General features: G+C 36.2%; 2 protein-coding genes across 17 annotated transcripts in view; both read left to right on the top strand.

The window, feature by feature from the left end:
* The first annotated feature begins 1,342 nt into the window (after positions 1 to 1,342).
* Positions 1,343 to 10,661, top strand: LOC104100686 (putative late blight resistance protein homolog R1A-3). 2 transcript variants are annotated; one of them, XM_009607972.4, is made up of 4 exons: positions 1,343 to 1,659; positions 2,795 to 2,840; positions 6,183 to 8,993; positions 10,389 to 10,661. In XM_009607972.4, exons 3-4 carry the CDS (start codon positions 6,223 to 6,225, stop codon positions 10,399 to 10,401), a joined length of 2,784 nt encoding a protein of 927 aa, XP_009606267.1. In that variant the 5' UTR covers positions 1,343 to 1,659; positions 2,795 to 2,840; positions 6,183 to 6,222; the 3' UTR covers positions 10,402 to 10,661. The 2 variants fall into 2 exon arrangements, with proteins under 2 accessions (XP_009606267.1, XP_070033164.1); XM_070177063.1 differs by having other exon boundaries at positions 2,628 to 2,840.
* A 2,984-nt stretch (positions 10,662 to 13,645) lies between these two features.
* Positions 13,646 to 25,647, top strand: part of LOC104100690 (putative late blight resistance protein homolog R1A-3) — an 80,541-nt gene continuing 68,539 nt past the window's right edge. For 8 of the 15 annotated variants that reach the window (XR_004508187.2, XR_011408306.1, XR_011408307.1 and 5 more), the window contains exons 1-2: positions 13,647 to 13,994; positions 15,528 to 15,577. The gene's annotated coding sequence lies outside the window, so the exon portion shown is untranslated. Of the gene's footprint in view, positions 13,995 to 15,527; positions 15,578 to 25,647 lie in introns of all 15 variants that reach the window. The other 7 variants (XR_011408304.1, XR_011408303.1, XM_070177062.1 and 4 more) reach the window with 1 other exon arrangement.

The raw sequence follows: 25,647 nt of genomic DNA, 5'->3' as shown, positions 1-25,647 counted from the left end.
GCTTATTTCTGAACTAAGTGAAAAAACTTATGCATTAAGAAATTATTGTTATATGACAAAGGACCTACATTTTGGCAAGCCTATTTGCTAATGCCAGCATTTTAAGCAAGTTAGTGATTTTACCAATCGTGTTCGGGCAATGAAGTTGAACTCTTAGTTGGAAAATATCTGGATAATTGGATATTACTAGCTAAAAAATAAAGATTTTTTATAGTGTTCAGAGAAAAGCTTTACCTACTGAATTGGGACTCTGAATTTTCACCTAAAGTATTTCTTTAACTAGGCGGTAAAAATCAGAAATAATCAGATTTACAAATGGTAATTGAAATATAGTCATAATTTTAAAAATAATCGAACTAGTTTTTTATATATGAGATTTCAACATAATGTACTTTTATTTTCATCAACAACATAATGTGTTGGAGCTTCATAATGTGCTAGAGTTCCAATATAATATGTTGACACATTATGCTGGAACGTTTCGCGTGCCGGCGTTCTAACATAAAATGCTGAAAGTTTTATACCCAGGAGGTTTATAATCTAGCATATTATGGTGGAACATTCCTTGTTTTGGCAAAATAATGATTATTTTTAATAACTTTAGAAACGTCGGCTATTTGTCAAGTATTAGTTTGAAAACTGACCATCCCGTGCTATTTTCACTTTTAACTAGAGTTATCCTTCATATTATTCACTTTTGTAGGCCTAGAAAATCTCTATTTTTGAAAGTCTATTTCAAGAAATATGTGGTGCAAAATATCTAAAAGAAATATAATACTCCTATACACCCCCCCTCCCCCCCCCCCCCCCAATATTTTTTTTAGTTGGCTGCAATGCGGTAAGGCTTAAAATGGCTAATAGGAGGCAAATAATAGGAGTTTTTTTTTTCTTTCTAAAAATAATAGGAGTTAATTAAACTTTAGAATCTACCTCTGATAGAATATCTAATCAAACATTAAAGTAAACCAAGCCATTAAATTGTGCTTCTTTAATTAAGCAAAATAATTCTCAAAATAATCTTCAAAGGGCTCCCATAAGGAATAAGGATTATGCAATTTTCTTTTTTGTATTTACCATTGACATATGATTAACTCTCTTATTTAAATACAATTGGCATTAATTTGAGAATTATATTCTGAGCTTTTTTTTATAACTTTGTAAAGATGAAGTTAATTTTTGGTACCAATTCTTTTTAGTGGCTTTATATATGATAAAAGTAAGTGACCTTTTTTTTTATATAAAATATTTTAGCACTTTTAACGCAATAAAGTAAATATAATATAACCATTCGTGAAATTACTTTTTACTGACATGTGGAAAACAAAAAACAAAAAAGAAATAGAAAAACACAGCACTCTTCAGCTGCCGGACAAACACAAACTCTTAACAATGGAGAGAGCAACACCTGTACGAATGCCTCACACCTCCATCGCCGATCTACCGACGTGGTCGGATGTCCCGCTCCGGCAAACAACTCCGCCACCTCTACCGCCGCCTCTGGCGATGGATCTCGTTCCGGCGAACAACTCCCACATCTTCCGGCGAAATGTTGAGAAACATGGAGAAGAGGGGAAAATGGCTTTTATCACGTGCCAGTTTAAGTGCAATTTTGATGAACAAAATGTGCTTGATGGAGCCCAAAGTAATCCGATTGTTCAGGTGAATTTGAACATTTTCCCTTCTTTTTATTTTTTTCTATCACTACTTAATTCTCTCTCAATATTACACATATTTGTTGTACCAAATATTGTCAAATTGCCATCCTTGGCTTCAGAGTTGTCGTAGTGATTGGGTGAGGATTGGAGGTAGGGAATCATAAAAATTAAAAAAAAGGATATTGGGAAGAGAATTGCTGTTCTAGTGTTCTTCTATAGGGGCTATAGTTATTTCTTTGAAAAAGAATAGAAAACATTAGTAAAGAACTCTTGAAAGCAAAAACAAAATGAGAAGTTTTGAATTATGACAATTGGCCACCACATTTGCTTACATAATCTTTAGTTAGCCATCAAATTTTATTAATCTAATGTGGATACGGACTTTCTCCATCAAAATTAATTAATGTAAAGTTGATATACAATCAACCTGGTTTATAAAATACTAACACCCATGTGGCCTATAAATATTATATTTCTTAATTGAAGTTGTCATCCCATTTAACAAAGTCAAGTCTTTCTTTCCTTATATAAAATTTACTTGATGGTAACATGATCGTAGACACGATTTTAGCAACTCAGAGGTATGCATGCTATCTTCTTTGTAATCTCACATATTTCTTTGATTTATTAATCTCCAATCCTCATAGACCAGCTAATGTGAAGGTGCTATATAATCAGAAGCCGAACTATAATGAAATCTATGGGTTACATGTGAACTCAATAGCTTTTACCCAGACCTTATATATATTTTGAGAAATCTACTAAATATTTGACTGTGAACTAAACTATTATTATATATTAATTTGAGGCCGCCGTAAGAATTCATAAACTTCTATTTCTGGATCTGCCTCTACTTATAAGTTATAACCAACATGCCTTATAATATATTATGCCCATTTGTTATAATATTATATTCCCTAATTCAACTGTCATGGAATTCACATAAAGTCAACTCTTTTGTTCTTTATATAGAATTCCCTTGGTAACTTGGTTGCCTAAACCTTTGCAGCCCTTTAGAGATATGCTATTTTCCTTCGTTTTCTCAGTTCCTTGTTCCTTTGGTTACGCACTGTATCTTTTGTGTGCTTTACCCATTTGTTTGTTGATATTCATAATATACATGTGTATATTTGTTGCAGTGAATTGCTGCTTCCCAACTCCTGTATTGCTGATTGCCATTGAAAGGTTAGTTGCCCTTAATTGCTCTTGTTTAATGTTTTATCTCCTTGCACTATATGTCATTTATATTGTACAAGTTTATTGCTTAAATGGTCATTAAAAGGGCAGCCCGGTGCACTAAGCTCCCGCTCTGCACAGGGTCCGGGGAAGGGCCGGACCGCAAGGATCTATTGTACGCAGTCTTACCTTGCATCTTTGCAAAGGGCTGTTTCCACGGCTCGAATCCGTGACCCGCTGGTTAACTTTACCAGTTACGCCACAGCTCGCCTTCGCATAAATGGTCATTGAATTATTGAAAATTGGTGAATGAAGTCATTTTTTTCTTTTGAGAAAAGTTCCTTTTGTAAAATGCATAACCATAGAGGTCCTAAAAGTTATATCAAGATGTTAACGGGAAATAAAAGCAAGGAAATTATAGATTTGCGTTTGAGACTGTTACAGAGTTTCTGTTGCTCATATATTATAATATTGTTATTGGTTTTTATTTGCAATGTATTTGTTTCTTTTAACCTATTGACAAAAGTACCTACAGATTAGTAATAATACATCAACATTTGCAATTCACTTCTGAAACAAAATAAATCATTATTGGAATGTAACATGAGCTAGCATCTTACTAATATTTCAACTTGGAAATCTATTGCTTAATTTCTATTTGGAGATTAATTTGGCCCGAAGTTTCACGTATAGTTCCATTTCCGAATATTACTGATTGAAAGTGCCACTAAAGAGAACATAGGGTGCATTATGCGGCATAATTTTTTTAATTTTATGTCGAATATTAATACTATATTTATTATCGATGTACTTTAGAAAGTTTTTCATCACAAAGAATAGTAAAAACTAGAGAAAATTTCATGGGTTACTATTAAAGTCATACTCATATTGCACAAAAAATTGTAAAATTTACTCACTTGAGATTTGAGAAACTTGAACTCCAACAATGGAGGTTTTCTAATTTCTTTGGTGTTCACCTTACGTTTTCAGCAATGAAATGTACCTCAAAGTATCAGTAAACCCAACAAAACTCGTAGATCCAATATCTACTTTAACCATGAATTTCGATCCACTCTTCCAATCCAGCAATAAGGATTTTAACAATGGAGCTTCAGCGTTCTTCGAGTTCGAAGGTCCAACTCAAATTTTCAAACTAGAAGTGAGTCTTTAATATTGGGCCAAGGAATGAAAAACAATCAAGTTATATACAAAGTGTAGGAATATCGGGTTAATCTGAACCTAGTACTTTCGACACAGAATACAAGTTTATGTATAAAAATCTAGTAAAGTTATAACAAATAGTAACTATGAACCCATAACTTTAAAAATATAATAGATTCATTACTAAAAACCTGAAAGGTTGAACGCTTAGAGTTTAAATCCTAGATCCGCTTCTGAGAACATGGGCGTATCTACGGGGATGAAAGCAGGTTCACGTGCACCATGCTCTCCTCCTTGAACCATGCATATATGTTATATTACTTTAAAATAATATAAATATATGTGTGCGCACCCAAGCTCAAAGAGTCATATGGTGTAATCGTTAATGGGTGCTCAAGGATTTAATTTTCTTGTCCATCTTGCTTTTTGATTAAGAACTTTTTTCTTTGTTTTTCTTTCTTTATTTGGTTTATTTTTTAAAATCTCCAAGTCTATTGAAATCCCTGTTCTTCTTATGTAATAACAATTTTTTTTAATAATTAAACGAAATGTCTTATCTTAAAACTAGTAGTAATTGAGGATGTAATATAGAGCCAATTAACGGGTTCGACTACCAAATTTTCGACATGGAGTACAGATTTTGGAAAAATCACGAAAATGTCTAAAAAATGTAAACCTATAATTTCAATAGTGTAATGATTTCAATTAAGCTAAAGGTTGAACATCAAATTTAAATTCTAAATCCGTCTATTTATAATAGTGCATCCATCCTCTTAAAATCCTGAATTCGCATCTGCGTAAAATATAGGCCTGATTTGGTAGGAATACTGCTCCATCTGATAGAGAGAATAATTTTTTCTAAAAGCTATATTTGCCATTGAGATATTCCGTCCTTTTTATTTTAAATTTTAAATTTGCTGCTGTTTAGACTTTTTCCTTTTGTCCTTTCCAGAATATTATTACCATATTCTACTAAAGAGCGGCAGCAGAATAATTTTTGAAATGCCCTAAGCAATATGGAATAAATCAATAATTGAAACCTTTTATATTGTGAAAAATAAAACCTTCACGATAAACAATATTATCGTGATACATACCTTTTCCATTTTTTGACATCTAAGAAGTTTGAAACATTTAACTGATCATCTTAGTCTATACTATAACTTATACAACTTTCAGGATTTCAAATTCATTTAGCTAATCCAACTTCAATTTTTAATGTGATGATTCTTTTAACAAACAAACTCAACCATGCTGTAATTGTATAGGTAAAATTCGGAACTCATATGTGGTCCAATCACTACGGTATTCAAACATTAATGTTGATTTTGCTAAGCATAGAATATTATTGAAGTAAAGATCCATATAGATGATACCTACAAGTAGAAATTAAAAATTTGTCATTATTGTACTTACATTTAATCTGATATTTCCTAGGAGTTGTGGTGTTATTCGAGGTAAGTGTGAGATTTATAAAATCTCTAGTTATAAGCCTTTAATTTGCCTTAATATACAACTTATTTACCTGTATTCAAATAAAAATGTTTCAAATAGAGCAGAATGAATACGGAGGATTCATATAGCCGATTCAAGCAGTTTGGGATTGCGACATATATAGTTGATTGATCGATTTTGTTTTTTAAAGAAAAGTAGAGAACTTCATGTTCAAAGTATTATGGAATCACAGCATTTAATTTTCTTTGAAACAGTACAAAAGTATTTAAAAAATTGAGGGTGAAGGAAAACTATATAAAAAAAGTGGGAATACGATACATATTGTTATAAGAGATTTCACAAATAAAAATATCGTTTACATGTACTAATGACCAGTAAATATAGGTATTAGCGACTTCCAAAGGTTATTACTCTATTTACGTAAAAACTTACCCACGTCGGGTATTTACACCAAACCAATAGATGCATGACAAATTGCACATACCCTTCTCAAGGGTTAGAGAGTAAAGTCTAAAGATTATATACCGCAAAAGTGTAAACTCGTGTGTAGCAGCATACATGACCTGAATAAAAGCTACGAATATAATAGTATTAATTATACAAGTCTAGATCAGTACAAAGGAGATTGAGAACTTGAGATAAGTGAAGCCTGAAATTTATCTGATCCGCTGTTTTTGCCTCCCTTTTGCAAATATCATTTTATGTGTAACGCCACTTGCTTCTTGCAACATGCAGCTTTCAGGTCATAATCTCATAGGACACAGATACAGTAGATATGGCTTATGCTAGTATTGCTTCTCTTATGAGAACGGTAGAACTGCTCTTGACGTTGAAATCACCAATACAATCTCTAATTTGTGATCACAGAGAAGAAATCCTCACTCTTAATGAAAAAGTTAGTTCCCTGGAAGTTTTCCTCAAGAACTCTGAGAGAAGCAATGTGTCTGAGGAAATGACAGATTTGGAAGCATGGATAAAAGAAGTTGCAAATGTTGTTGAATACACAATTCAGCTGAGACTAACAGAAGCTGTAATGGCAAATGATGAAATGCAGAAAGAAACGGCACGCGAGATGTTTTGTGATAGCCTGCAACAAGTAGCTGAGGACATTAGTCGTGTCCAGAAAGAGTCCATGAAGATTCAACAGAAAGGCAAACAAGCATCAAAGAAATCTTTGGTTCAAGGTTCAAGTTCAGCAAAAGATGTTTTGAATGTTAAGAAGAATATGGTGGGACGTGATGATCAAAGGAAAAGGTTGTTAGAAGATCTGACAAGAGGCTCTTCTGGTGAACTGAAAGTCATCCCGATCTTGGGGATGGGGGGCATTGGTAAAACAACTTTAGCAAAAGAAGTTTATAATGACGTATCCATTCGATCTCATTTTGATGTTCGTGCCTGGGCTACTGTATCTAGCCATCACAATATAAAAGAAATCTTGCTAAGCCTTCTCCGTTCTAGAATGGGTGACACATTTTACATGGAAGATGAGGCAGAGCTAGCAGATATGCTACAAAAGAGTTTAAAAAGCAGGAGATATTTAATTGTCATGGATGACATGTGGAGCAGTAAAGCATGGGATGACGTGAGACAATGCTTTCCAAGTGAAAACAATGAGAGCCGAATATTGTTGACTACCCGTGACACTGATGTAGCTTGTTATGCTGGTACAGAGAATTTTTCTTTACAGATGAGTTTCATGGATCCATATGAGAGTTGGAACCTTTTCAAAAGTGCGGCGTTTGCAAATGAAGAATTGCCATCTGAATATGAGACTATTGGGAAGCAAATTGTCGACAAATGCCAAGGGTTACCGCTAACCATTGTTGTGGTTGCTGGGCTTCTATCCAAATCTGAAAGGACAATAGAAGATTGGGAAAATATTGCTCAAGATGTCATGTCGTTTGTCACAAATGATCCTGATAAACAATGTTTACATGTGCTTGGGCTGAGTTACAATCACTTGACCAGTAACCTAAAAGCATGCCTTCTGTATTTTGGAGCTTTTCCAGAAGACAGAGAAATTTCGGTGAAGAGGTTGGTGAGATTATGGATAGCTGAGGGGTTTTTGAAGTTGGAAAAAGACTTTGAAGGGGAGGCTGCGAAGTGTTTAAAAGATCTTGTCGACAGGTGTCTAATTCTTGTCTGTGAGAAAAAATGGGATGAAACAGAAATTAAATCATGTAAGGTTCATGATCTGATATATGAGCTATGCTTGAGAGAAGCTCAAAGCCAAAATTTTATCATGAATGATATTGTATTTCATTACCTCGATTTGGATGAAGATGATGGTTCGGATGAAATAGCTCAAAGTCACGACATTGTACTTGATCTTGATGATGAACCAAATCCTGTTCCTCCAAAATGTCGTCATCTTAGCAGGCATAAAATAGGCCCCTGTAAACGATGGACTGAACATGATGATATTCATTGTGGTTACTATAGGGCCCTTCTTACCCCTGAACTTCATCATTTGATAAGGGGGCAGAGAGATGATGATGTTGATGATAACAATTATTTCTTGAAACGAACTCGTTCTATTATCTCTCTTTCCAATTATTGTCCTTTACCAAATTTTACTCTGGAATCAGAGATTATTCATTTCAAATTACTCAGAACCTTGGACTTGAGTCCCATAGAGGTGGAGTCTTTCCCTTCACAAATACTATGCCTCATTTGGTTGAGGTACCTAGCGTTGTCCGGGGGTTTAATTGACATACCTCCAGAAGTTTGCAGGTTATGGAATCTGCAAACATGCATAGTTAAAGGGTCTAGTTCGAGATGTATAATATTTCCCGAGCAAATTTGGGAACTAATGCAATTGAGGCATCTCAAACTGAATGCATTTTATTTACCAAATCCTCCAAGTGTATCTGCTGAGGAAGAGAGTTCGTACTTGGTCCTTTCAAACGTACAAACTATTTATGGGCTGTCTGCACGTAGTTGTACAAAGGAGGTTATTTCAGGGATTCGAAATGTTAAAAAATTAGGAATCTATGGAGATAAAGATGACTGTGAAGATTCTAGACTTTTCGACAATCTTGTCCATCTACATCAACTTGAAAAATTGAGGTTTGGACTTCTTACCCCGTGGAAGTTTGGAGATGCGACTATTCCAAGTGCAAAATCTTTTCCAGCAATGCTCAAGAAATTGGAGTTAAATGGAACTTGTCTAAGGTGGGAGGACATGAACATTATAAGTGAATTGCCTAACCTTGAGGTGCTAAAGGTGCTAAGTGTTATTCATGACAATGAATGGTATCCAGTTGCTGGGGGTTTTACTCAGTTGAAGCTTTTGCTAATTGATAGTACAAGTCTCAACTACTGGAAAGCCACAGATGACAATTTCCCTGCCCTTGAATGCCTTGTGCTTAGATCTTGCTATTTCTTGGCAGAGATGCCCATTGAGTTTGCATATATCAACTCACTACAACTAATTGAGTTATACAACTGTATGCCCAAACTCGAGGCTTCTGCTGCACAAATTCAACAAGAACAAGAAGACATCGGAAACAAACCACTGGATATTCGTATCCTAAAATCATCCAGGTGAGTATAAGCATTATATTCCAGAACGAACTTTCAATAATTGCTTATATATGAAACTTAAGCATATATTTATTCAAGTTACACTCAGTTTTTCATTTCACAAATTAAAGATATACTCGTCAATTGCAGTTCATTGGCTTGTTTTTACTTTTTTTTTTTAACTTTTATATTCTTGATTAGTTTCTTCAGCCTCTTTTCCTTCATAAGGTAGGGGTAAAGTCTGCGTACATACTATCCTCCCCTGACCCCATTTGTGAGAATATACTGGGTATGTTTTTGTTGTATATTCTTGATTAATATTGTAACATTTGGATGACTGGATGCTTTGATTACGTGAATCAAATTATTTTCGGAATAGGTAATAAAAAATGAGTAATCAAGTCATAATTGTAAAGAATAAGTATTTTCAAGGCTTGTATATATTGTAGTTGAATAATTCATTATTGCTTTGGAGGTTTCACTAAATTTTTGAAAAAACTTAAGTAGTTTATCTATATTAATTAATATATATATTAAAAGTACCAAAGGCCCTAAGCAAAATGTCTTTCACCTTTTTTTACCCTTTAAAACTTATTTTACATTGGACAAAATTGTAAATTTAATTGTTTTCCTAGTATTTATGACTTGAAACTCAAACTAAAATTTTGATTTTTATCGATTAATATACTACCTTATATAAATTATTTTCTTATTTGATTCTCATTTCAAAAGACTTGAACATGTGTTTATATGTCGAACAATATTTCAATTTTAACCCAACCGGTGCTAACTTGGTTGCAATTAGTTCTATTTTTTTTAATTCTTTTTTGTAATAGGAAATTTTTTAAAATTTTAAGGTAAGTAGTGCTAATTACTTGATTGCAATTTTCTAAATTTCTTTAAAATCTGAAATATTTAGGAGCCTAGCGGGTGAAAAAAAAATATTAACCAAACATTCCTTGAAAACTATAATATATTCGTGTTACCTTTGAACTATAGTACATTTTCATATTATATTTGAAATTATTTTCTTATATATATATATATTTGGATGATGTAAAATAACTATAACTCCTTCCCTAAAAGATATATATCTTTGTCAATGAAAGGATATGTCATATGTGTTACCTGTTAGGTAGCTATGTTTATCAAGGTTATTAGGCTACCCTAGGAGAAGCCGTAAGTATTACTGTTACCAAGGCTATAGGCAGCTACCTAACCTAAGTAGCACTACATTATATCAAGGTATCAAAGTTTGCATTCATTATTTTGTGATTTTCCTATTGATGAAATGTGCATCTGAATCAAGGCTACATGATGTTGTGTATGTTACTATAGCAGTTTATGAAATCCTTAGCTTTGATATAGTTATCACTTGTTGAGTCTGGGAACTCACTCCTTACTTTACATATGCAGATCCAGGTGTTGAGACGCCACTCGACGGTTGAGGTATTGTTGGTTTGAGAGGATTGTTTTGGTGAGCCCCATTTCTCATCTGTGGGTGCTATACTTGGAGTTTCTTTTGCTTAATCATGTTGTTTTGAACTTTAGAGTTGCTCCATGGACTCCCTTGGGTTGTAACAGTAATTAATACTAAGGTTTGTTACGACTATGTATATCGGGGTCATATCCAATACTTTGTGCTTCATCTATGGTTTATTGATATTATAAATTTGATGTTGGGACATATTATATGGTGTAATGGGTAACTCTTGATGCATGTTGTTGTTACGTGAAGTTTAGCTGAGACTTTAAATTATGGATAGTCTTACTGGGAACGCTTCATCTGATTTTTCATTAGATACTGGTAATGCTTGCTTGAAGGCTGTCTAAAATGTTATGGTTCGCCTGAAGTTTAGGCCTATCGAGTGCCTTTCATGTTACATTTGGGATGTGATAGGTTGAAACCAAACAGGTTATAACTCGTAACTATTTGGACTGAGAGTACGATAATGAAATCTTGTTATGCACAAGAAGTTGACTAAAGCATACAAATTATCTCTACGGTGCATGATTTGGACGATTTGAAAGTGAAAATTTTCCAGGATAAATCACATTGATACAATAATATAGTTGGAGGTTCTTTTGAGGCACGCTAAAGTCTAGAAGTTTGAAGCACCTCACTTAGGTAGTGCTTCGGTTTAGGTTAAGGTGTGCGTCTCTTTACTCTTGAAATCTGTCTTGAGGAGTGCATCATTTAACAATGACTGTTTAACTTGATTGTATCTTTTAGTTCCATCGTTCATATATATCTTTTAGTTCCATCGTGAAAATACAAGATTATTCCCGGCCATATATATATATATTGTAGCACCTACACACCAATCGTGTTCGGGCAATGAAGTTGACCTCTTACTAGGAAATATTTGGATTGGTGTCCGGGCAATGAATTGACTTTAGTACGAAAATATTTGGATATTACTCACTAAAAAGTTCAAGATTTTTGACATTTGTCATGTACAAACGCCTACTAAAATTCCTCTATTTTTAAAAGTTTGTTTTAAGATATATGTGGTGCAAAAAACTTAATAGTAATCTAAGCTCTATTCAATACTAGTATTTGGGCTTGACTAAATTCGAATTTGCACCGTACAATAGAATAAAGTATTTCCTAACAAAAGTGACTCCGAATAATATCCCCAAATAATTTTAATTTATGTTGACGGCAATACGTAAGGCTTAAAATGGCTAATTGGAGGCAAATCGCAATTGGGAGTTAACAAAACTTTAGGAGCCACTTTTGACAGAGTATCTACTCAAACATTAAAAGCAAACTAAGCCAATAAGTTTGTCAAAATAGCACGGGTTAGTCAGTTTTCGAATTGGTAATTGAAAAATAATCAGCGTTTGCAAAGTCATTAAAAAATAAGCATTGTTTTGCTGAAACACGAAAAATTTCAGCATAATATGATGTACTATGGAGCTCATGCGTATAAACTTCCAGCAAATTATGTTGGAACTCCAGCACACGGAAAGTTCTAGCATAATATGCTGGATTATGGAGCTCCTACATATAAACTTCCAGTATATTATGATGGAACTCCAGCACATTATAAAATTACAGTATATTATGCTAGAGGTTCATATGTAAACAATTCAACAACAACAACAACAACACAGTAAAATTCCACAAGTGGAGTATAGGGAGGGTAGAGTGTACGCAGACCTTACCCCTACCCGGAGAGCGAGAAAAGGGAATACCTATTCGGGTTATATTGTGCACGTTTGGGTTGTGAGAAAAGTAACATAAGATGATTAATTGAGTGAGATTTAATGGAAAGGGTTAATGAAAGGACACAACTTTTTAGTGAACGGAAGGATAAAACATATTTTTAACAAATAGGAAAGAGGCAAAATAATAGAGAAAGGGTGAAAAATTGAGAGAAAAGATAAGTTGAAATCCTCGCTCAGAAGAATGCCACGTCACCTGATCAATGTCTCTCTTATATATATAGATCGAAAAAGGCCTAAAAATGCCACTTAACTAACATAAATGGCCTATCTATGCCATTCGTTTAAAGATTGGTCCATTCATGCCACTGACATTATACTTTTGGCCCATTCATGCCACTCAACTAACAGAAATAATCTATCTATACCATTCATTTAAAAGTTGGTCCATTCATGCCACTGACATTATACTTTTGGCCCATTCATGCCACTCAACTAACAGAAATAATCTATCTATACCATTCGTTTAAAAGTTGGTCCATTCATTCCACTGACATTATACTTTTGGCCTATTTATGCCACTGTCTACTAACAGTTCTATTTTCTGATTTTTCCGTAATAAGAATTAATTTTTCGACCCCGACTTTGCCACGTGTCTTTATATTACTGGTTCTTCTTTACTTGACCCTACATTTCTTTTAACCATGATTATGTATAATTAACCATGCCCAACTCGATAAAATCCAACTAGTCGTGATGACACCTAACCCAACCCGCTAGATAAGCCAATTAACAACTAACACCTAACCCAAAATTGGATAGTTGTTAATTAGCTTATCTAGCGGGTTGGGTTAGGTGTCATCACGACTAGTTGGATTTTATCGAGTTGGGCATGGTTAATTATACATAATCATGGTTAAAAGAAATGTAGGGTCAAGTAAAGAAGAACCACTAATATAAAGACACGTGGCAAAGTCGGGGTCGAAAAATTAATTCTTATTACGGAAAAATCAGAAAATAGAACTGTTAGTAGACAGTGGCATAAATAGGCCAAAAGTATAATGTCAGTGGAATGAATGGACCAACTTTTAAACGAATGGTATAGATAGATTATTTATGTTAGTTGAGTGGCATGAATGGGCCAAAAGTATAATGTGACCGGCATGAATGGACCAACCTTTAAACGGATGGCATAAATAGGCCATTTCTGTTAGTTGAGTGGCATGAATGTGCCAAAAGTATAACGTTAGTGGCATGAATGAACCAACTTTTTAACGGATGACATAGATAAGCCATTTCTGTTACTTGAGTGACATTTTTAGGCCGTATCCGTATATAGATTGACATTAGTTTGCGAATTATAGTCTGAATTTTTTATTAACTTGGCAAAAATGAAGTGAATTTTTGGTACGAATTCTTTTTAGTGGATTTATATGATAAAAGTAAGTGACCTTTTTTTTTTTTTTTATAAAATATTTTAGCAATTTTAACGCACCATTCGTGAAATGGTAACAGAAAATAAAAAAAAAGGAATAGAAAAACTCAACAATCTTCAGCTGCCGGACAGACGCAAACTCTTAACAATGGAGAGAGCAACACCTGTACGAATGCCCCACACCTCCACCGGCGATCTACCGACGTGGTCGGATGTCCCGCTGGCGAACAACTCCGCCGCCTCGACCGCCGCCTCTGGCGATGGATCTCACTCCGGCGAACAACTCCCACATCTTCCGGCGAAATGTTGAGAAACACGGAGAAGAGGGAAAAATGGCTTTTATCACGTGCCAGTTTAAGTGCCATTTTGATGAACAAAATGTGCTTGATGGAGCCCAAAGTAATCCGATTGTTCAGGTGAATTTGAACATTTTCCCTTCTTTTTATTTTTTTCTATTACTACTCAATTCTCTCTCAATATTTCACATATTTGTTGTACCAAATATTGTCAAATTGCCATCCTTTGCTTCAGAGTTACCATAGTGTAAGGGTGATTGGATGAGGATTGGAGGTATAGAATCATAAAAGAAAAAAGAAAAGAAAAAAAGGAGATTGGGGAGAGGATTGCTGTGGGCTACAGTTATTTCTTTGAAAAACAATAGAAAACATTAATAAAGAACTTTTGAAAGATAAAAATGAAATTCATTTTATAGATTAACACTCTTCCCTAGATGGAAATTCATTTCTATGAAGTCCACGCTTTCTTTCTATATATTGAATTTTCTTCTTTTCACTCTAAAATATTTTGGTTTAAGGGAAGACGTATTAGTAACTGCTTCCACGACTCAAACCCGTGACCTATAGGTCACACTGAGACAACTTTTTCCACAACTCAAACTCGTGACCTATAGGTCACACGGACCGTTGTTCCAAGTTTCCTCTTCGTACATTTACACTCATGTGGCTTAATATTGTATATCCTTAATTGAAGTTGTGACCCATTTTATAAAGTCAACTCTTTCTTTTTTATATAGAATCATTTGGTGATACCATGCCAACGTGGTTTATAAAATACTAACACCCATGTGGCTCATAAATATTATATTTCTTAATTGAAGTTGTCATCCCATTTAACAAAGTCAAGTCTTTCTTTCCTTATATATAAAATTTACTTGATGGTAACATGATCGTAGACACGATTTTAGCAACTCAGAGGTATGCCATCTTGTTTGTTATCTCACATCTTTCTTTGATTTATTAATCTCCAATCCTCATAGACCAGCTAATGTGAAGGTGCTATATAATTAGAGACGGAACTATAATGAAACCTATGGTTTACGTGTGAACTCAATAGCTTTTACCCCGATCTTATATATGTTTTGAGAAATCTACTAGATATCTATAAATATTTGAGAGCTATTATTATATACTCCCTTCGTTTTAATTTATGTGAACCTATTTGACTGGGCACGGAGTTTAAGAAAAAAGAGAAGACTTTTGAACTTGTGGTGTAAAATGAGGCACATATATTTTGTGTGACTATAAATCACTGCAAAAAGGTAAATTATTTCCAAATAAAGAAAGGGTCATTCTTTTTGGCACGGACTAAAAAGGAAATAAGTTTATATAAATTGAAACGGAAGGAGTATTAATTTGAGGCCGTTGTAGGAATCCATAAACTTATAACCAACATGGCTTATAATATATTATGCCGTATAATATTATATTCTCATGGAATTCACATAAAGTCAACTCTTTTGTTCTTTATATAGAATTCACTTGGTAACTTGGTTGCCTAAACCTTTGCAGCCCTTCAGAGTTATGCTATTTTCCTTTCTTTTCTCAGTTCCTTGTTCTCTTGATTTTATGTTGGTTACGCACTGTATCTTTTGTGTGCTTTACCCATTTGTTTGTTGATATTCATAACATAATTGTGTATATTTGTTGCAGTGATTTTGCTGCTTCCCAACTCTCCTGTATTGCTGATCTGCCATTGAAAGGTTAGTTGCCCTTAATTACTCTTGTTTAATGTTTTACCTCCTTGCACTATATATATATATAGTACAAGTTCATTGCTTAAATGGTCATTAAAAGGGCAGCCCGGTGCACCAAGGTCCTGCTCTGCGCAGGGTCCGGGGAAGGGCCAGACCGCAAGGATCTATTGTACGCAGCGTTACCTTGCATATTTGCAAGGGGCTGTTTCCACGACTCGAATTCGTGACCTCCTGGTCAAATGGCATCGACTTTACCGGTTACGTCACAGCTCCCCTTCGCATAAATGGTCATTGAATTTTTGAAAATTGGGGAATGAAGTCATATTTATCTTTTGAGAAAAGTCCCTTTCAGAAAATGCATAACCATAGAGGTCCTAAAAGTTATATCAAGATGTTAACGGGAAAGAAAAGCGGGGAAATAATAGTTTTGCGATTTGAGACTGTTACAGAGTTTCTGTTGCTCGTATATTATAATATTGTTATGGTTTTTATTTGCAATGTATTTGTTTCTTTTAATCTATTGAGAAAAGTACCTAAAAATTAGTAATAATACATCAACATTTGCAATTCACTTCTGAAACAAAAACAAATCATTATTGGAATACAACATGAGCTAGCATCTTACTAATATTTCAACGTGGAAATCTATTGCTTAATTTCTATTTGGAGATTTAATTTGTCCTGAAGTTTCATGTATAGTTCCATTTCCGTATATTACTGATTGAAAGTGCCACTAAAGAGAACTTAGGGTGCATTATGTGGCATAATTTTTTTTAATATTATGCCGAATATTAATACTAAAAATTTATGCCGAATATTAATACTATATTTGTTATCGATGTACTTTAGAAAGTTTTTTATCACAAAGAATAGTAAAAACTAGAGAAATTTTATGGGTTACTATTAAAGTCATACTCATATTGCACAAAAATTTGTAAAATTTACTCACTTCAGGTTTGAGAAACTTGAACTCCAACAATGGAGGTTTTCTAATATCTTCGGTGTTCGCCTTACGTTTTCAGCAATGAAATGTACCTCAAAATATCAGTAAACCCAACAAAACTCGTAGATCCAATAGCTACTTTAACCATGAATTTCGATCCACTCTTCCAATCCAGCAATAAGGATTTTAACAATGGAGCTTCGGTGTTCTTCAAGTTCGAAGATCCAACTCAAATTTTCAAACTAGAAGTGAGTCATTAATATACAAAGTCAGCCAAACCGGATAAGAACAGGAAGGAGCGGATGCATCATAGGAATACCGGGTTCATCTGAACCCAGTACTTTCGACATAGAGCACAAGTTTATGAATAAAAATTTAAAGTTATAACAAATAGTAACTTCGAACCCATAACTTTAAAAATATAATAGGTTTATTACTAAAAACCTGAAAGGTTGAACGCATAAGAGATAATCCAGCAGCTAATGCATCCCGGACAAAATGGCAATCTACCTCGATATGTTTGGTGCGTTCATGAAAAGACCGGGTTCCTAGCAATGTGAACAACTGCTTGATTATCACAATACACCTCAACGGGACAGAGATTTTCAACGCCAAGTTCACCTAATAGCCTGATCAGCCATGATATCTCAGCTACCAACATCCTTAAGGCCCTATATTCAGCTTCGGCAGATGATAATGCTATGGTGGGCTGCTTCTTGGACTTCCAAGAAATAGGACAACCACCAAGTGGCAGAACAAAACCAGAAACATAGTTTCTACTATCAGAGAAGCTAGCCCAGTCAGAATCAGAGTAACCTTTCAGAGAAAAATCAGCACTATTGTTCAAGAATATCCCCAGCTCAGATGTGCCAGCTAAGTACCTTAATACATGATAACCAGCCTCCAAATGAGGTACTCGAGGAGCAGACATAAACTGACTCAGATGTTGTATTGTGAAAGAAATATCCGGACGAGTATGTTGTAAGAAATTTAGTTTACCCACTAATTTCCTGTAGACAGAAGGGTCAGGAATCAAGGCACCAGACTCAGCAGAAAGTTTGACATGAGGATCTAGAGGGGAAACAATAGAGCTGACTGCAGAACATTTAAACTCAGTGAGGAGATCTAAAGTAAACTTATGCCGACTAATCAAGAAACCTTGAGGTTGCTTGACGATCTCAAGGCCAAGAAAATAATAAATTTCTCCAAGATCTTTAATGCGAAACTGAGCATCAAGGAACTGCTTAAGTGCACTAATTTCAAATAAATCATCTCCAGCCAGCAAAATATCATCTACATAGACTGCAACAATGGTGAAGGTGGACCTTGAGAACTTCCTAAACAAGGAATAATCATTCAAGCTTGAATGGAAACCCTTGACTGTAATGCAGAGGAAAGCTTGGCATATCACTGCCTAGAGGCTTGCCTCAAACCATAGACATAGAGTGACTTATTTAATCTACAAGCTAAAGAGGTAACATGAGTAGAATTAGAAGGTGTGACTGTAAGACCTTGGGGAATTTTCATGAAAACTTCTTCATCCAAATCCCCATGTAAAAAGGCATTATTGACATCAAGTTGGTAGACAACCCAATTCCTTTTAACAGCCACTGATAAGAGACATTTAATTGTAGTTAGCTTGACTACAGGAGAAAAAGTGTCAGTAAAGTCTATATCCTCTTGTTGATTATCCCCCCTTATTACTAACCTTGCTTTATACCTCTCAATTGACCCATCAACTCATTGTTTAACTTTGTACACCCACTTATAGGGAATTGCTTTCTTACCAGCAGGTAAAGGGACTATATCCCAAGTCTGATTGGCTTTCAAGGCCTGAAATTCCTTCATCATAGCTTCCTGCCAAGCAGGTTGAGAAGCAGCCTGATGATAGAATTGAGGCTCTTGCAAGTAACCTTCAGAAGATACAGAACAAACACTAGGAATAGAGACAGAGTTGCAAACATAATCACCAAGGTAAACAGGAGGATGGGAAGTTCCAGTGGATTTTCTTAAGGCAGGAACAATGGAAGATGGGATAGGAACTGGAGAGTGATTCAGAAGAGGGGATGGAGAAGGAGAAGGGGAAGGGGAGGAGGAGGAGGAGGAGGAGGAGGAGGAGGAAGAAGCAGTAGAAGAAACAATCGGATTAGAAGTAGTAACATCAGGAAAAGAAACAGGGGGAGAAGAAGAAGGAATAAAAGGGGGAAAAAGATGCGCAGAGCTAGGAGTAGAATAAGGAAAAATATTCTCATGAAAAATAACATCTCTAGAGAAAAAATGTGAGAATTAGAGAGATTGAGAAGTTTGTATCCCTTCTTCCCAGGACTGTAAAAAATAGAAGTAATAGTTCTAAATCTAAATTTATCCCTATATGACTTGGAACAACAGCAAAACAGAGGCAACCAAAGGTCTTCAAGTGAGAGATAATATGTGCATGGCCATGGAGAAGTTCAAAAGGTGATATGTTTTTCAGCTATGGTGAAGGAAATCGATTGATCAAATATGTGGCAGTTAAGACACATTCCCCCAATATTTAACAGGCAATTTGGACTGAAAAAGAAGACCCCTAGCAGTTTCAAGAAGATGTTTATGCTTCCTTTCCACAACACCATTTTGTTGAGGTGTGTGTGGACAGGATGTTTGGTGCAAAATACCATTGGCAGAAAAGAAAGATATAGTTGTGGAACTAGACCCTAATTCAAAAGCATTATCAGACCTCACTACTTTCACTGATGAATGAAATTGTGTTTGAATCATGAATATAAAAGATTGCAAAACAGTGAAAGCACCACCCTTAGAAGACAAAAGGTGAGTCCAAGTAGCTCTAGAAAAATCATCCAAGGAGAAGCAGCTTGAATTGTAGACTGACTCTCATCATTCATAAGCATAGTATAGACATTATCTACATCAAGCAATGGCTTTATGAGCAGAATGTTGCGCCTAATTGTGGAGTAGGACTCATTGAGCCCCATTAAAAACTGATGAACTTTTTGATCTTCATCTAATTTTTGATATCCTTCTTTACACCCACAAACACAGTCTGGATAGGAAAGGGAGAAGGAAAGCTCATCCCACAGTTTCTTAATTCTGTTGAAATATGAAGAAATACTAGCTGTTCCTGGGAAATTGAGGAGATCTCCTTTCGAATTTGATAAATCTTTATTCCACTCGCCTGACCAAACCTCTTTTCAATCTCATTCCACAATTTTTCAGCAAACTCAGTGTACATAACAGTCTCCCTAATTTCTCTATCTAAACTGTTGAGGATCCAGGCTACAACCATATCATTACATCTAATCCGGGGCTCAAATAAAGGAGAAGTAGGACTAGGTCTCAGAATTGTGCCTTTAATGATTCCCAACTTGTTTTTACAAGACAATCCTAGCAACATGCCCCTTCTCCAGCTGTACCATCAAAAGTCGTAGAAACTAGTACGGTACCAGGTGAATCAGAGGGAAGTAGATACAAGGGAGATGAGTGAGGCACAGCAGAATCATCACTGCTAATAGCATTGGTCTCAGAGGTAGATGTTGGCCCCATAGTACCCAAATAAAGATGGACTCACAATCAAACAGAAAAATGCCAAAGAAATACACAAAGGTAAGAGAGCAATACCGATTTTCTTCAAACGCTTGAAAATCTATGAGATTTCTGATACCAAAATTGGTATCTACTCGACAATTGACAGAGAATTAAGCAGAGAGAGAAGAAGAATGAAGGGAGAAGAAGGCAGAAAAGGCTAGAACAATGAGAGGGGATTTCGAATTTTCATTAACACTCAAAAGTACCTAATAGGAGATTACAACTTGCTATTTATACTTCTCAATAGTCTACTGAAATTACAAAAACAAAGCAATGGAAATGAGCTAAAACATGCTAACCGAATTTCCCGCCAAAAGCTAACATTCAAATTTTAACTAACAACTAACATAACTAACTTTCAAATTAGTCTACTCATCAGTTGATGTGGCATTATGAACTTCATGCATTTTGTGTATCAATACCCCCTTGTTGAAAAACACCCTTGTCCTCAAGGTGAAGGAAGGAAATCTGGTCCTAAGGAGGGAAGCATATTCCCAAGTAGCAGCAGCAACATCCAAACCTTGCCATTTGACTAAACAATGTACGACTGCCTTGTTACCCTTTTTGACCAATCTGCGATCAAGTATAGCTTCAGGAGTAGGACATAGAGGACTAGAGAGATCCAAGACAGGTGGGTGGACAATTTCAGAAGGAAGGACCGGGCAAAACTTGAGTTGGGATATATGAAAAGTAGGGTGGATTTGGACCTCAGGTGGTAGCAGCAACTTATAAGCAACTGCTCCAATCCTTTCAACAATAGGATAAGGACCAAAATAGCGAGATGTAAGCTTATGATAGGGAGAGATAGATAGAGTGGATTGCCTATACGGTTGAAGTTTCACAAAGATCCAATCACCAACTGAAAACTGCCTGTCAGTGCGATGAGCATTAGCTTGATCTTGCATACGCTGTTGAGCTTGTGCCAGATGGTATTTAGCTAGTTGCAATTTAAACTCTCGTAGCAGCATGATGTTCTCAATGTCATCAGAAGGAGAGTCACCAGGAAGATAAGGAAGGTGAAGAGGAGGAGGGTAGCCATAAAGGAGTTCACAGGGTGAAGTCTGAATGGCAGAATGTTGTGATGAGTTATACCACCATTCAGCCAAAGGCAAGAATGCACACCAATCAGCTGGTGAATCAGAACAGAAACAACGTAGATAAGTCTCCAAATATCTGTTAAGAACCTCAGTTTGGCCATCAGTTTGAGGATGATAAGCTGTGGAAGTGTGCAAATGGACTCCTTGACCAGAAAGGAACTCCTTCCAAAATGTGCTAATAAAAATAGGATCACGATCACTGGTGATGGTAGTAGGGAACCCATGTAATTTGAAAATATGGTCAAGAAAGATAGGCACAAGGGATTGGGCAGTGTAGGGGTGAGCCAAAGCAATGAAATGGCCATACTTGGTCAATCTATCAACTATGACCCAAACAACTGTCTTTCCTTTTGATTTGGGCAAACCTTCAATAAAATCCATGTTGATATCTGTCCAAGGAACTGTAGGGAGAGGCAAAGGTTGCAATAAACCAGCTGAGGCAGAAGTATCATACTTGTTCCTTTGACACACAGAACAATTGCGCACATAGTTGAGGATATCAGTTCTGATGCCCTTCCAATAAAAGTAAGCCATCAATTTTCTAGTGGTTGCATCAATGCCAGAGTGGCCACCAGATGGGGATGAATGCCACAGCTGCAAAAGCTTAGTCCTTAGGCCCAAATCATTTCCTACCATCAATTTACCCTTCCTCCTAAGCTGATTGTTTACCCAAGTGAAGTGTTTCTGTGGTTTGGTTTGTAAGGAGTTGATGAGACTGTGTAACTCAGGGTCATTGAACCAACTGTTTTGAATTTCACCCCAAAGATCTGCTTGTACAGAAGAAACCATTAAGGTCATCAGCTCAACTCCTGACATTCTTGACAAAGAATCATTAGCCACATTCTCCTTGCCCTTCTTATACTGGATTTCAAAGTCAAAGGGTAACAATTTAGTCAACCATCTAATCTGCAAGTCAGTATGTAACTTCTGCTCCAAGAGGTACTTAAGGGCTTTTTGATCAGTCTTCACAATAAAATGTTGACCCAAAAGATAGTGAGACCATTTGGTAATTGCAAACACCAAAGCCAACAACTCCTTTTCATACACAGACAAAGCCATATGCCTAGGAGCTAACCCTTTGCTAATGAAAGCTATAGGGTGGTCATCTTGCATAAGAACAGCACCAATGCTTGTGCCACTAGCATCTGTTTCAACTACAAATGGAAGAGTATAGTTAGGTAATGCTAGCACTGGAGCAGAAGTAAGAGCTAACTTCAATGCTGCAAATGCATCTGCAGCCTTAGCATTCCATAAAAAACCATCCTTCTTGAGTAAGTCAGTGAGTTGTCTACTGATAAGGCCATATCCCCTAATGAACTTCCTGTAATAACCTGCTAGGCCCAAGAATCCTCTTAGTTGCTTAAGAGTAGTGGGAGTTGGCCATTGCTGAACTGCTTCAATTTTCCTAGGGTCAGTAGACACTCCCTCAACAGTAATGAAATGCCCTAAGTATTCCACCCTTGAAACTCCAAAGGCACACTTAGACTGTTTGGCCAATAGACTGTGAGTGACCATGGTATCAAATACCTTCTGCAAATGCCCCACATGATCTTGCAAACTAACACTTTAGATCAAAATGTCATTAAAGAACACCAATACAAATTTCCTTAGAAACTTCTGAAACAAGTGATTCATGAGACATTGAAATGTAGAGGGGGCATTAGTTAAGCCAAAAGGTATTACTAAATACTCATAGTGCCCAGAATGTGTTTTGAAAGCTGTTTTGGGAACATCCTCAGGTAGCATCCTTATTTGATGATATCCAGACCTGAGATCAATTTTAGAAAAAATAGTAGCCCCAGCAAGCTCATCCAATAGATCATCTATAAGAGGTATTGGAAATTTATCCTTGACTGTGCAGTGATTCAGCTCTCTGTAGTCTACACATAGTCTCCATGATCCATCCTTCTTTCCCACAAGGACCACAGGAGAAGAGAAGGGACTGTTACTGTACTGAATGACCCCTTGCTGTAGCATTTCATTAACCAACTTTTCAACAATGTCCTTCTTAATAGAAGAATACCTGTAGGGCCTAACATTCACTGGGTTAGAACCAGGTTGGACGGGTATTCTGTGGTCAAAAGCTCCCCTTTGAGGAGGTAGTGAGGTAGGCTCAACAAAGATCAATCGGTATTGATGTAACAACTGGTCAATATGAGAAGCACTGTCAGATTTGGCCATGTGCAATGCTTGACAGTGCCTATCAGTAAGTGAGCTAGGAATGCTATCCCTCACTTGCAACATAAAGAATTGCATATCCCCCCCCTTTTAATCTATTCAAGGACTTTGGACCGAAAACCTTACATTCCTCAGACACTCCCCTCAACAAGTGAGACTTCCCTTGATAATTGAAGGCCATAATTAGCTCAGAATAGTCCATGGTAATGGGACCTAGTGTTTTCATCCATAAAGCCCCTAAAACAAGATCATATTTACCAACTGGAAATACAATTAAGTCAGTGGGAAGGTAGTACCCTGCAAGATCCACTCAAAACTCCTAACAACCCCAGTAGTGGCTTCTAAATTGTTGTTACTAAGGCTTACATAGCTCACACGGGTAGGACAAATTTGGCACCCCAGCCTCTTAGCAGCCTCCTCATCAATAAAGTTGTGTGTACTACCTCCATCAAGTAAGATTTGTATTGGCCTCTTCTCGCTATATCCAGTAACATGAATTGTTTGAGCTCCTTGAAATCCACTTAAAGCACATAGAGATATCATAGGGGTATCCCCTTCCACAGCTGACCATTCTTCACCTGAAGGACCCCCCTCAGATTCCTGCCTAACAACCTCTCCACATTCACCTTCTGAAACTTCCAGATCCATCACAAACAGTTGTTTAGGTAGGTTACATTTATGACCAACAGTGTATTTCTCATCACAAAAATAGCAAAGACCCTGTGCCCTTCTAGCCTGCATTTCTGCGGGAGAAATAGTTCTTCTGTTTCTAGGAACATTAGCACTGGTTGAAGGAGGTAAAGCAGTCTATGAGTGGAGGTAATAGGACTAGGATTGTGTTTGAGGGAAGATGGCTCATAAGAAGGCTTTTTGAGGTGAGTAGATGACACAGAAGTAGTGCTACACCTTAGAGCTCTAGCATTAGCAGCTAAGGTTGCTTCAGCTAATCGAGCTAAGCGATAAGTTTTGGACAAGGTCTGAGGTTCATGCATTTTGACAGGGTTCACTAATTCCTCCTTCAGTCCTCCTAAAAAGCAAGAGATAGCCTGGCTAACAGTTAGATCACACTGAGCTAATAGCCTAGCAAAAGCAAATTGGAACTCCTTCACTGAACTAGTCTGCTTCAACTGCTTCAGTTCGAGCATAGGATCAGTATATTCCTCACTAAATGTTTCAATCAAAGCCTCAATATACTCCTCCCATTGAGGGAGGATAGGTGAATCTCTTTATTTCATATACGACTGGTGCCATGCTAGAGCATCATCATCCAAATTCATAGAAACTATATTGACCTTCTGATTCGTAGTAGTATTATCAACATCAAAGTATTGATCAATCTATAGCCAGCTTTTCAAATTTTCACCATTTAATCTAGGAAACAGTAGATTATGACTTCGACTGTTATGAACATGATAAGGATTGGGGCCTAAAATTCCCTGACCTGATTGCAGTACATTATCTCGAGCATTTGAAGTGGAACTACTATCGCGAGACTGTTGATGAAGTTGCATTCCATCAATCGAGTTTTTGAGGGCTCCAACCATTTGTAACATTTCAGCATGACGATGATCCATATCAGCTCGCAATTCCCGTGTCTTCTGATCGAGAATTGAAAGGAGATCCAACTACCGAGCAGCTAAATCTTCGTACTGCTCCTACCAGTCTAGAGAGGCCATATCAACAGCTTTGCGTGGTCCCATGATTTAGCTCTGATACCAATTGATACCAAAATTGGTATCTACTCGACAATTGACAGAGAATTAAGTAGAGAGAGAAGAAGAATGAAGGGAGAAGAAGATAGAATCGAGAAGAAGGCAGAAAAAGGCTAGAACAATGAGAGGGGATTTCGAATTTTCATTACACTCAAAAGTACCTAATAGGAGATTACAACTTGCTATTTATACTTCTTAATAGTCTACTGAAATTACAAAAACAAAGCAATGGAAATGAGCTAAAACATGCTAACCAAATTTCCCGCCAAAAGCTAACATTCAAATTTTAACTAACAACTAACATAACTAACTTTCAAATTAGTCTACTCATCAGCTGATGTGGCATCATGGACTTCATGCATTTTGTGTATCAATTTCAGTACCACAACAGCCAGGAAAGAAGAAATCACCAAAAATCGTCGGAAAAAAACACCGCAGACGAACAACCAGCCCATCGAAAAGCATCAAAAATATCGAAGAAGACCACTGTAGACCCAAGTAACTAGCTTCGATCTACCGTTTCATGGCTCTGATACCATGTAAACATCCATATTCGAGATGAAT

This window comes from Nicotiana tomentosiformis, chromosome 6 (genome assembly GCF_000390325.3).
Source record: "Nicotiana tomentosiformis chromosome 6, ASM39032v3, whole genome shotgun sequence".
Taxonomy (NCBI): domain Eukaryota; kingdom Viridiplantae; phylum Streptophyta; class Magnoliopsida; order Solanales; family Solanaceae; genus Nicotiana; species Nicotiana tomentosiformis.
This window is presented reverse-complemented; position numbering and strand designations above follow the sequence as displayed.

Excerpts from the sequence above, each read along its gene's own strand:
- LOC104100686 (XM_009607972.4), top strand. The coding sequence starts at position 6,223 with ATGGCTTATGCTAGTATTGCTTCTCTTATGAGAACGGTAGAACTGCTC.